A 13,065-nucleotide genomic window follows, 5' to 3' on the forward strand; every position below is an offset into this window, starting at 1 on the left:
ACGACTGGTTAGCACATCTGCCTCACAGTTCTGAGGACCGGGGTTCAAATGCTAGCCCCTATGTGGAGTTTGCATGTTCTGCCCGTGCCTGCGTGGGTTTTCTCCGGGTACTCCGGTTTCCTCCCACATCCCAAAAACATGCATGGTAGGTTCATTGACAACTCTAAATTGCCCGTAGGTGTGAATGTGTGTGTGAATGGGTGGTTGTTTCTATGTGCACTGCGATTGGCTGGCGACCAGTTCAGGGTGTACCCTGCCTCTCGCCCGAAGATAGCTGGGATAGGCTCCAGCACGTCCGCGACCCTAGTGAGGAGAAGCGGAACAGAAAATGGATGGATGGATCTTTAATCCAAATTATTGATATCCAATGTATTTATTTGTCAGGCCTTTATTTTGAAATTAGCCCTCACAGTACGTGGACAGTGTTTTGCTGTAAGGCATAAGATGAACAATCGTGGAGGCTGGCCTGACTGCAGTAACTATATCCAGGCACACGCACACATAGCCACTAGGTGGTGCTCAAGCAACTGCACTTTTGCTTTGAATAAAAAAAGACCTTTTTTCTAAAGCCCATTTTTTTCTTCATCAATATATATATATATACATATATATATATACATATACATATATATATACATATATATATATACATATATATATATATATATATATATATGTGTGTATATATATATATATGTGTATATATATATATATATATATATATATATATATTATATATAAAGAAAATTAACGCTCTCTGTCATCAATTCCACTCAGAGTTTTAATATATGATGGGCATTTATTTGAGCCTTTGGGAGAATTGTACATACAGCACAGCGCTCCTCGCCCCGAGCCCTCCTCATCCTCTTCCTCATGGCTGCTTTATAGTTGAGCAACACAACAGTCAGGAATGTTTGCGCATTCCTGATAAGGTTTGGTGCAAAATTAACCACAATACTTAACATTATAGCGCAGTTGAAAAAAAATATGTGGCTACTGGCCCAATGTTCCCAAACACAAGCAAATACAATAATTAAATCATATTTAAAAAACAGGGTGCGGGAGGGCAATTTAGGCAAAAGAAAGGGGGAGGTGCATACTGACAGCTGCTGCAGCAGACAGACAGACAGAATTTAAGTTTTGCAAGACTAGTTCACCATTTTTTTTTTTCCATTGAAAACCTTAGTTCGGTTGATGTCTAAGCCAGAAGGAAAAAAAGTGTGACCACAAACACATTTTGCAGTAGAATGTCAATATTTTATAAATATAGCATTCTGGCCAAAACTGTGTCGGAAAAGGAACATTAGTCGAAGATATGTTCATGCCATTTTTACGTTATAAACCTTTTGGCCCCAATGGGGTAGTAAATAACAATTGTTCTGCTTTATATTTGTGAGTTACATTGGCCCGTGAAAAATATTTCTTGTTGAATTCAATTTAAAATTAACTGAAATTAAAATGGATTTAATGTTTTTACAGAAATAAAAAGCAAGGCCATTCAAACTTTTTGGACATTTTAAGAAAATTTACCTCAAATCTGAGAAAAAAAAAAAAAAAAAAAAAAAAAGAAGAACAAAATCAGAGGGATCCGAGAGTGTTTTTTCCACCCTGTAGCTATTTAGTGTGATGATGGCGTTTGATTGACAGGACACAAACACCATTGTCACACTCCACAGCTCCGGAGGACAGATGGCGATTGGTGGACGGATGGGTCGGGAATTCTGGCATCGGCGTCAAGAACTCTGCCGTCAGGCGCTGGGAAAACAGACAAAGACCATTTTAGTGGGATGTGCGCATCCGTGTCAAGCGTTAACATCTGTGGAATTCACAGACATTTTTCCTCAGAAAAAAAAGGAAAAACTGCTTGTTTCCATCTCACCTCCGTTTGCATCGGATGGCAGTCGTTCTCGTCTCTCGTTCCAGCTGCTCTTCCGTCCCCGTCCCACCCTCTACATATACCTTCCGGTATCTTTCCAAAACGGTAAAAGTCCAGAAGCTGACGGGGCAGGCGGGGAGCCGAGGGAGGTCCGTGTCCGGTCCAAGTCTTTATGTAGACAAACAGCTGGTTGCACATTAGTGATAAGCTACAGGGGAAGTATTGATCGACCCTGACCGGAGCCAGGAGAGGGTGAGCTGAGGTGGGACCAAAAAAAAAAATGGCCTGCTGAGGCAACATGGTTCTTTACACTGCAAGTCCAAATTTTTTAAATGTTATTTAAAATGATCCATATAGAGCACATAGCATATATTGTCTACACACCCCACAAATGCCAGGATTTTGTGATATTTTTTCACAAATGAATATGACCACAACTCAATCAAATGTTTTCGAGAGAGAAGGTAAAAATAAACTGAGATAATGTGGTTGCACAAGTGTGCACACCCTCATAACTTGGGATTCGGCTGTGTTCAGAATTAACCAATCATATTCAAATTCATGTTAAACGGGAGTGAGCACACAACTGCCACCATTTAAAGGGCCTCTGATTAACCCCAAATAGGTTCTGCTGTTGTAGGAAGCTTTTCCTGCCATTTTTATAGTCAAATCTTACAGCACAAGCCATGGTCCGCAAAGAGTTTCCTCAGCATCAGAGGGATCGCAATGTTCAAAGATATCAGTCAAGAGAAGAGAATTTCCAAGGCATTAAACAATACAATGGAACACAGTGACAACAGTCACCATCAAGTGGAGAAAATATGGCACAACTGTGTCATAACCAACAACTGGACATCCCTCCAAAGTTGATGAAAAGACGAGAAGAAAACTGCCAAGAGGCTAAGAGCAACATTGAAGGAGCTGCAGGAATTTCTGGCAAGTACTGGCATGTCTGGGCTTTGACATATAGGGTGGGAAGACGAATGATCTTACAGGGGAAAAAAAAAAACAAAAAAAAAACCCCCACCTGAAATCTCCCAAACACGGGTGCGCCATTGTATCCATGTAATGTAACAGTAAACCTTATTTAATAGTCGTCTTTACACCTTAGTGGTCTGTCTTTGCACATCTGTGTAAAGCAGAAGCGGGCGTTTAGGGGTAGAAGGGCCTCCTCTGCTGGCCTGTGCACGGTCTAAACTTGCACTGGCCTACATTTGAAAAGTTCAAACGCAAAAACTGACGAGCACCATTTAGACAAAAATAGAGTCATACCAACTAGCAGACTGCAAAACCAAACTACTCCTATGTAAAACTCGTAGAAAATCAAAGTTTTATTTAAGGAACTGACCAAAACAGTTTCAATTGTGCTCAAAAATATGATCACTTTCAACTGGATTGCCTATGGTTAGTTATGTCAAACAGTTCGAGAGAGATGATGTCATGAAACTGATCAGTGAGATATTAGTGTTTGTGATTAGGTCTGCCGGCAGGTTACTTCAAGTTTGGGGTTAGCTCAAGGGATTTTAGTTCTCGTACACTCACCTGTTATTAGTTTTTATTCATTGAGCATAATACCTAACATTTCAGTGTCATTTTATAGTTCGTGAACATTTTAGAGTTGTCTGTTTCTGAAGGAAATTATTTTCTTGGAATTTTTTTTTACATTTTTGCTATGAAATGTCATAAAAAAAACCTCTTAAAGACTCTTCACAAAGCATTCACACCTGGGGACAATTTAGAGTCTTCAATGAACCCGACCGACATGCTTGTTTATGGAATGTGGAAGAAAGTTGGAGAGAACACGGGAACACACAGGAAGGCCGGGGTCTGGATTTGAACCCTCCACCTCAGAATTGCGAGTCGGACCTGCTAACTTGGACCACTTGTAACCATGTGTAAACCTTATTCAATGGTTCATGCACTTCCAAAGTACCCATCTTTAGACAATGGTACACACACACCTCTAAGGAAAAACCCTTATTGGCCCTTATTTAGTGATGTGTACGTGTGTGTAGTAAACCTCAAGTATTGAAGACCTTACATAACGGACCACACACCTTCAAGGAGCCACATTCCGACCCTTGAACACGATGACGCGTGTGCACCTCTAATAGCATGCTTTTGGCTGCTGTCTTGTTTGTAAGCCTTTGGAGGCAAGCAGGGCTTTGATAAAATGTCCCCGTGCTGGCAGGCTGGCTGGCTGTTATTTGCCTGCCCTTGGAGCTGATAACTTGGAGATTATGTGTGTGAATGAACCGACGTCCCTTCACCGCAACACGTGCGCCGCGTTAACTGGTGCTTCGAAACCACATTCTCCAAGTTACTAACTCCTCATCAAAAATGCACTTGTTTCAACCTGCATAACATAACGTAACATACTAATTGGAATATCATGTGGAATAAAGTAGTAGTTAGACAAAACCAAATAGTACAAGTACATGGTATGTTACGACAATCAGCCCAAAATAAATCTTTATAAATACTACTAGTTTATTAGCTGAAATATTACAATACTGTACTAATATTATCACTATAGGACACAGGTGAGAAACTCAAGGCTCGGGGGCAAGATCCGGCCTACCACATCATTTTACGTGGTTCGCGAAAGCAAATCATGTGGGTCAACATCAAGGTTTTTTTGCTTCATCCATCCATCCATTTTCCGCACCGCTTATCCTCATTAGTGTCACTGGCGTGCTGGAGCCTATGCAAGCTATCTTCGGGCGAGAGGCGGGGTACACCCTGAACTGGTCGCCAGCCAATTGCAGGGCACAGATAAACAACCATTCGCACTCACATTCACACCTACGGGCAATTTAGAGTTGTCAATTAACCTACCATACATGTTTTGGGGATTTGGGAGGAAACCGGAGTCCCCGGAGAAAACCCACGCAGGCACGGGGAGAACATGCAAACTCCACACAGATGGGGCCGGGATTTGAACCCCAGTCCTTAGAACTGTGAGGCTGACGCTCTAACCAGTCGTCCACCGTGCCGCCTATATATATATATATATATACATATATATATATAAAATATATATATTTATATAAATATAATATATATATTTATAAATATAAATATATTAATAAATATATATATATATATATAGTGGCCTCCATAATCCTGAAATGGAAGACGTTTGGGACGACCAGAACCCTTCCTAGAGCTGGCCGTCCGGCCAAACTGAGCAATTGGGGGAGAAGAGCCTTGGTGACAGAGATAAAGAAGAACCCAAAGATCACTGTGTCTGAGCTCCAGAGATGCAGTCGGGAGGTGGGAGAAAGTTCTAGAAAGTCAACCATCACTGCAACCCTCCACCAGTCGGGGCGATTCCGTTTTTCCCCCCCCTGTCAATATGGGGTTAAATGATTTTAGCAAATGGTTGCAATATAAAAAAAAAGAGTGAACATTTTAAGGGGATCTCAATACTTTCCGTACCCACTGTATAGTTGGGGATTTGAAAAACGTGCAAATAAGTTTGAGACATCTCTCCCCATAGTGCTAGCATGTTTAGGTTAGTATGCTAGCTCATATTGAAGAGCCTCATGTGGTTTGTTGAATACCTCTACCTACTGAATCCAGCCATTTATGTAACATGGGTTCTTGATTGTGTACATTTTAGATGTGTTGATGCTTTATGATCCTCTCCATTTTAAGTGCTTAGTGCCCTTAAGGTATCTACACAATTACAAACCCCTTTTGGGGATCATCAATTATTTGCAGAATTTTGCTAAGGTTTAGTTTTTATGCACCGCAAATAGAGGGGATTCACTGTAAACATAAAAGTAAAACTACTCACCCATTAAAGACAAGACACAACGGAGAGAGAGAGAGAGAGAGCAGGAAGGTGTTTGCAGACTGATAACATCACCTTTATTGTCAGCAACCTTATGTCGCTGCAAGCTCCATTTCATGTTCTATGATTATTGTCAAACTTTTCTGAATAAGCCAGTCCGAGTGAGAACAAAATAAAAGGAAGAGTTGAGAGAAGTTTCATTTTTATTGGACTGAAGTTAAATGAACCACAAAGAGTTGAGAGCAGAGAACAGTGGCATCCTTTAAGAAATGTGACATATTTGTCACCCATTTTAGAAAAAACAAACAAATAAGCAAAACATATACAAAAGAAAGAATAAATGGCAACAAAGAGGGCGGCAACAGCAGGAAAATAAAGTACTTTTTAAAAACCTTTTTCCCCCCTAATGTGGTTGGTTTAGCAGCTTAACCACATTAGTTTGGGTTCTATTGCACCGGCTAAGCGCTGCATATGAAATAGAATCACATTCAAAAGTTGACGACACAGGTGATCTCAGTAATGTATAAAGTGCCCTTTAGGTTCTGTGGTGTTAGAACAAGGATAATTATTATTTTTTATTTATGTTTTTTTTTTTTTTTTACTTTGTAATAATATTCAAGCGTTTTAAATCACAGCTTGTCTCTTTCTCCCGCACGCTCACACACACACACATCTTTTTTTAGTGTTGATCGGTAATACTTCTGTTAAACGTAATGCATACATACATTTATATATCATCAAAAAAGAGAGCAATTTACAGCATTATGAACAAGCCAGGACTATTTATATAATGGTAGTCTCGCAGAAACTAGCCCCTAACGTCCGAATCACGAGCCAAGTACGTTTTGCCATTTTCATGCTGCTTTCGGAGCACTACGACGATATTCAGAGTAGCGATAACAATAATATTAACAGTTAAAAAAAATAAAAATAGAAGAAACATTTTATTTATTTAACACATTTGCTATTCATCACGTAACAAATGATATGGAGTTTTTTTTTTTCCATTTGCACTTAGCGTGATCTTTGAGAATTGTCAAAATAGTAAACATCAGTACAAAGACGTCATATTTCCTGAAGGAATCATACCAATGATTTAAAAAAAGCAAACAAAAAACAACCATATATATATATATATATATATATATATATAAATCATCCCGTAAATTGACAAAAAGGCTCCTGTGGCAACATAGGAGAAAGAGTGTGGCAAATTTCCTGAAGTGTAATTGGCTAGTTGGATCGCTAAGGTAATCCGGTGTTGGGGGCCGGGTTAAGGCCTCGGCTGCAGCGCTAGTTAGCGTGGTGAAATGTTAGTAGTAGTGCTTCCACAGGATGTAGTGGTGACGGGATGGTATTTCATGCTCATGCCAGGGGATTAAATACTCTCCCTTCCCTGTTGGGGGGCCACGCCCGCTAATGTATCCCCACGTTCAAAAACGCAGTAGGCATGTCGACTCGCTGTACTGTTGGGTGTGGCTAACAGTCAGGCGTTGGCTAACCGAATGCAACAACAGCCAGTTTGGACGCTTTTTTGTTGTATTTCCCGTTTGTTAATTCCGATAAATCGGGAGGTTGGTTTTGATGCCGTTTTTTTTTTCTTTCGGAGGCTTCCCGTTTAGTCAACACCTTCAAAGCCCTGCGCGTTCTCCACAGCCATGAGCAACTTCTCCCGCAGGTCCTCGAAGGAGTCGTAGGTGGGAAGGTCCAAGCGGTTGAAACTGGTGAGAGAACGTTTGGTTAAAAACATTACATGTGCTTCAAGATGCAAACGATGCGAACATAGCATTAATGGAACTGTGGATGGGGATAGGCCTTTATGGTTGTATAAATGCAATACAATGCTAGCGGTATAGCACAATTTGCATGTCGCAATTTCAAAGTGGAGAAACTGAACATCAACATGGACGCACACACCACCATGGAGCAAGAACATACAGTCATACGACAACATACCACGCCAAGCAGTGATTCCCAACCGCTGTGCCATGACAGATCATCATTAAACAATTTCACTTACGGTAAAAGGTCTGAAAATTATGATTTACTTCAAATAATGTATAATTATTCATCTACGCTCGTGACGTATCGTGACAAACAGACCAATCCGCTATTTGCGGAATGTCACGTGGCCAAACCCAGAAAACAGGAAAGCTAATTTCCTGTGTATGCTACGCTACGGTTGATGACATGTTGTTTTAAGCCAAACTTGCTCAAAGTTTGTTTTCTTTAGGACTGGTTTCTTCAGACAAAAGTTAAATATATCAATATCATAAATGTATACAAATATGATTTGATATACGTCAATACGAATGAAGCCTAAACATCGGATTATTTCACCTTTGGTGGCTCTGTGGTGACATCTTGTGTTAAAGGAAAGAAAGGCGACATTTAAAAGGTCCAACAGGTGCTTTGTTGTGGTCCACTTCGCCTTTTACCCGAACCGGGAGGAAGCGCTTTCACCTGTTTTTTTGCCAAATGCGGAAGTAGTTTGCGCATGTACCAGATTAAATGCTCTTCCACACGATGGCAGAAGGCACTTGTAACCTGTGTATCCACCTGTTGTCATTCATCCAACAGAATAATAGTTTTGTCTTCAACTAAACAGACCCAAGATTTCACACTAAGTAAATTTGTGAGTAAACTGAGATGAGAGCTTTATTATTTCTGTATATATACTTTTTGTTTGACAATTTTTGAATGTAAAATTCCTTGGCACAATAAAAGTGGGGAAACACTGACACGAGTTACAATCCTCTTTAATATTGCAAACATTTACAACATGCGCCAAAAGTCTAAACGTGCCTCTGTCAGTGCTGCTGTTTTGGTTAGCACAGAGTTAAAATGGGCTTAGCCGTTAACTCTTTAATGTCTCTGTGTAAAAAACGGATACATTTACACTCAGGACATGTTTTTTGTTGTTGATGGGAGGACTCTATTTGAGGACAACTTTTATTCTTAAGTGTATGACACACAGGCGACTGGGCCACGGTGCCTATTATAAGACACCACTATTTAAGGAAATACAATTTGTCTAAATACATTATTTTATGAATACGGTGACTTCATTTTTTTTTTAAACAATCTGAAACTAGTGACGACCATTCCCTACTGGGGAAGTTGTTTGAATCATGATTGATCATTCATTCATCTTCCCTTCCGCTTATCCCCACCACGGTCGTGGGCGTGCTGGAGCCTATCCCAGCTATCCTCGGGCGAAAGGCGGCGTACACCCTGAACTGGTCGCCAGCCAATCGCAGGGCACATAGAAACAAACAACCATTCGCACTCACATTCACACCTTATCATGATTATTTCATCAAAATTGAATAAAAAGACAAACAATTGAAAATGTGTTAGCCTAGTACTATTTGACCATTCCATAACAAGCGCAGAGTTGAATTGAATAATCTCTCAATGAAAACATACTCATATAGAGTGACATACCATGTGTGGGCTCTGGGCAGCTTATCCGGCGTTCCCCACTGCTCGATAGTGAACAGCTGAGGACCATTTGAACCTGGATCAAGAACAGGTGTGTTAACATTTGGCTGCCTAAAGATTGTTTTGAATAGAAACTTTAACATTTAAAGGCGGGGGGGGAGGAGGAAGGACGGTAGAAGAAAGGAAGTACCATAAAGCTCAGCGAAGCCGTTCATGGGCACCCGCGACGTTCCTGTAACGAACTGGAGGAGTCGGATCCTCTTTTCGGCATCCATCAGTAGGACAACCTAAAAAAAAAAAGCAAATTATAATACACAATTTATATTACATAACCTAGAAATACCAACGGACATCCAATGATACATTCCACCACAGAGAAACAATGATGAAATCATTTGAAAACGGTTGTCTCGATTCTTAAGAGTGACTTTTGAATGGAGCAGCCACGTTTTAAAAACACGACCTAATCAAAAGTTGGTTTAACTTTCAACACTCGGTTAATTAATACAAAGTAACGATGCTCGACGCTATTCTTGACTGTGCTGTGACTTTTCACTCGTCGTCAAAACAAAATAAATGGAGCAGCTTGTAGCTGAGCAGTCGCATGTAAAAACCACACACAATAAAATGTTGTATGCTTATTAACATTTAATAGTTAATCAAAACGCCATAGCAATGTTCTGCCCCATTCTTGGCAGTGTTGTCATTTTTTAATCTTCATCAAATTATTTACGCAACTAGCAAAAAAAAAAAAAAAAAAAAGTATTGACAGTTGACATTAAAACAAAACTACTGACTCCGTTCTTGGTGGTGGTGTGTATTCTTTCTTTCCAAAATGAACAGAGCAGTGAGTAAAATTCAATTAGAAATAAAATGTATCTTTAACATTCAACACTTCTTCTATCAAAGCAAAGTAACAGTCAGCCCCATTCTTGGTGGTGGTGTGACTTTTTGTATTTGGCCAAAATAAAATGAACGGGGAGGCTCGTGGAGCAGCCAAATGTTAAGAGCACAGCGCAATAAAATGCATGTTTAATATTTCACTCTTTGCTTAAATTAAAATAATGGCGATTGCCTCCATTCCATTCGGCAGCTAGTAGTAAAGCAAATAAATGTTAAAAACACACCGTAATTAAATGTATGTTTAAATTGGACACTTGGTTTATGAAAACAAAGTAACGATGATTGGCCCCATTCTGCTCATGTTTTGGTCTTCGTATTTGCTGTGTGTGTGTTTAAGGCTCAAATCAAGCCAGATGATCAACGAGGACAGGTTGAGACTTTCATCAGTGCAAACAAGTCTGTTCTTCCAAACAGACTTTGATCTTCAAATGTGCCACCACCAGAGCAATCACGTTTCGGCGTCGGAAAAAAAAAAAAACAGCAACCAAAGGGGGGAGGGAGCTTCATACACAGAGCAAATGACTGACCTTCCAGAACCACTGGATGACCGGGTGGTTGGGACAGTAGCCATTCTTGTAAACTGTGTGCTGCCGCCAGTCGTTGACGTCGACATCGCCCAGGCCGCACATGAGCAACTGCACAAACACAGTGAGAGGCAATCAGCTGAGAGTGTCGTGTTCAAATGCTCACGATCGTTAATAAAAGTCAGCGTAAAGCATGCAATACCTCCAGCTCGTTTTCATCAAAGATCTTGATCAGATCTATTTGGATCAACTCGGTGAAGCCCTGCAAACATGGAAACATCAGTGATCTAGTCCATCAGTGCGATAGACCACAGTTTGGGGTTACACTGCCACATGGTGGCGACAAGGCAGTGGTGCAGAAATACCTCCAGGAAGGCATTCATTTGCTTCTGCACCCGATTGACAAACCTCCACTGGATGACCAGACTGTTGGGAGACAAAGTGTGTCACTACCTGAACCACTGTATTGTCTTTACACATTCATTGTTAGAGCATGCCATTGATGTTCTTACTCGATGTATTCCTTCTTGTTTTCATTGGTGACCACCATGTCCGAGCCGCTGGGCTTGAGGTCCACCTGGTACGTCTGAAAAAAAAAAAAAAACAGTAAGAATAAAAGCTCGAAGCACAAATAAACTCATTATGACAGATATGTCCTCAAGTTCCTGTCGATCAGGGAAATTAGTGTCAGACGCTTAGACCTCCTCTTCCCCTTAAAGTTGTTCTAGGTATCATTTTATAGAGAACTGAAACATGGGCATTACACTTTTAATCTCACACACCACCTTCAAAATCCCCAACAGAGTTGGCGCAAACCCAAATGTATGTGTTTGGCAATTTAAAAAAAAAAAAGAAAAAATCGCCATAACACTTTTGATTTCACTCAATAATGTCAACTCAAATGAAAACGTTTTAAATAAATAAAATTGTGTACGTATAGGCGGTGTTGCATACCTGTCCGAAGTTGTCCTCGTCAATACAAAACCGCAGGTCGAGCTCCGTGGGATCGTTCTCCAGGATCCACTTGAGGGAGTTGTAGTATTCACTGTCCTGCAAGGAAAATGGAAACACTTCAAACTGATTTGCTGATCAAACTCAAGAGCCTCAGGATTACTCGGGCTCACCACAGACTCCATGTCCTTCAGGGAGATCTGTTTACCCAGCATCATCTTGTAGAACGGTCGGATGAAGAAGCCTGCAGGGGGCACAAGTGAGTTGTGTGTGACTATCAGCAACTGAGGTGGGTTGTCAACAACAGTCTCGCCGCTCACCATCCAGTAGCTTCCCGTGAAACACGGCCATTCCCGCCACACGTCCGATAAACTTAAAATAGGAGAGGTGGTCCTCATTACACAGGCCAGAGTTGGGGTTGATCTGTAGGGTGTAGTTGTCTCTGCACATACAGCACAAAACAAGCAAACCCTTTAGGAGACCTTTTTAGGGCCACTTCCATCCCATTTATGACATTTCTGGCACTTTGGCTGGATTTAAACTACATGGTTTAAGTGACACCATTCTAGGCTGGATTTACACATGGTTTAAGTGACACAATTCAGATTTTTTTGTTCTCCAGTGGCACAATTTGGATGACGATGTGTCATGACAGCGTAAACGGGGGGGAAAAAAAAACATGAATATCCTCAGACCTCTTCCAAATGTGGATAAAAATTCGATACATATCGGATATGTGCCGATGTGAGCGCAGTGTAAACACACTGATCGGATTGACGTCATCGAAATATAAAGATTGGTGATGTATTAGGTGTCTTATATTTGACACCTTGAACTTTCCAATCAGGAAAAAAAAGTTAGCAAACTATTATGATGATTTTATGTGACATCTTTTTGTTTAGTTGTAAACTCTGCGCCACCAGCTGCGTAAATACAATAGTTTAAGAAATGCCGCATATTCAACGGACTACTTAGTAAAACATACAGGTGGTCCTCGGTTTAATACGGTCTCGAAATATGAGGTTTAGAGGTGACTAACTGCACAAAAAGAACTAATTTTCCCAGCGGTGTAATAAGTCAGAAGGCATCCTCACCTTACTGTTATTTACTTACTATTTTTCATTTTATTGTATAATATGTATGGCCTAGAAGTGTTTTTCATACAAATATTTACTGTGATTTGAATTTACTGAGTCAGCCTTTGTTAGTGAAAGACGACAGAACGTTCCAACTTTGCGATCGTAGAAACAGAATGCCGCTGTAAACAGAGGACCTTCAGTTTGTAAAAACTAATGTTACAGTTAATAAGCATCTGTATGGGACATCGTGGTATGTAAAACTTTGCATTGGCTGGAGGGTGGGAGGTTGGTCGATGAATGAAAATTGTCAATTTTCGTATGAAAAGCAGGCAAAAACACGAGTTGCTCAGGAAAGGCTTAAGCAGAATGTCTTTCTTTTGTACTAATTTTAGACGAAAGAATTCAATGACTTAATTGTGTATTCAAGGGCTTGATCACATGACATTACTTTTGTTTGCTCTACCTTTGCTCTAGATGGCAAAAAAATGT

General features: G+C 40.4%; 1 protein-coding gene and 1 long non-coding RNA gene across 11 annotated transcripts in view; both read right to left on the reverse strand.

The window, feature by feature from the left end:
* Positions 1–779: 779 nt before the first annotated feature.
* On the reverse strand, positions 780–2,107 carry LOC133489833 (uncharacterized). Its single transcript, XR_009792009.1, has 2 exons — positions 1,880–2,107; positions 780–1,755 (listed from the first exon to the last, which is right to left on the reverse strand). It is a non-coding gene; the product is annotated as an uncharacterized LOC133489833 (long non-coding RNA).
* A 3,753-nt stretch (positions 2,108–5,860) lies between these two features.
* Positions 5,861–13,065, reverse strand: part of nedd4l (NEDD4 like E3 ubiquitin protein ligase) — a 64,290-nt gene continuing 57,085 nt past the window's right edge. For all 10 annotated transcript variants that reach the window (XM_061747854.1, XM_061747852.1, XM_061747853.1 and 7 more), the window contains 10 exons: positions 11,818–11,939; positions 11,671–11,741; positions 11,501–11,596; positions 11,059–11,132; positions 10,912–10,972; positions 10,749–10,808; positions 10,550–10,657; positions 9,310–9,406; positions 9,123–9,195; positions 5,861–7,396 (listed from right to left, as the gene is read on the reverse strand). In XM_061747854.1, the coding sequence (XP_061603838.1) occupies positions 7,294–7,396; positions 9,123–9,195; positions 9,310–9,406; positions 10,550–10,657; positions 10,749–10,808; positions 10,912–10,972; positions 11,059–11,132; positions 11,501–11,596; positions 11,671–11,741; positions 11,818–11,939 (865 nt within the window). In that variant the 3' untranslated portion in view covers positions 5,861–7,293. The remainder of the gene's footprint in view (positions 7,397–9,122; positions 9,196–9,309; positions 9,407–10,549; positions 10,658–10,748; positions 10,809–10,911; positions 10,973–11,058; positions 11,133–11,500; positions 11,597–11,670; positions 11,742–11,817; positions 11,940–13,065) is intronic.

This window comes from Phyllopteryx taeniolatus, chromosome 15 (genome assembly GCF_024500385.1).
Source record: "Phyllopteryx taeniolatus isolate TA_2022b chromosome 15, UOR_Ptae_1.2, whole genome shotgun sequence".
In the NCBI taxonomy this organism is placed as follows: domain Eukaryota; kingdom Metazoa; phylum Chordata; class Actinopteri; order Syngnathiformes; family Syngnathidae; genus Phyllopteryx; species Phyllopteryx taeniolatus.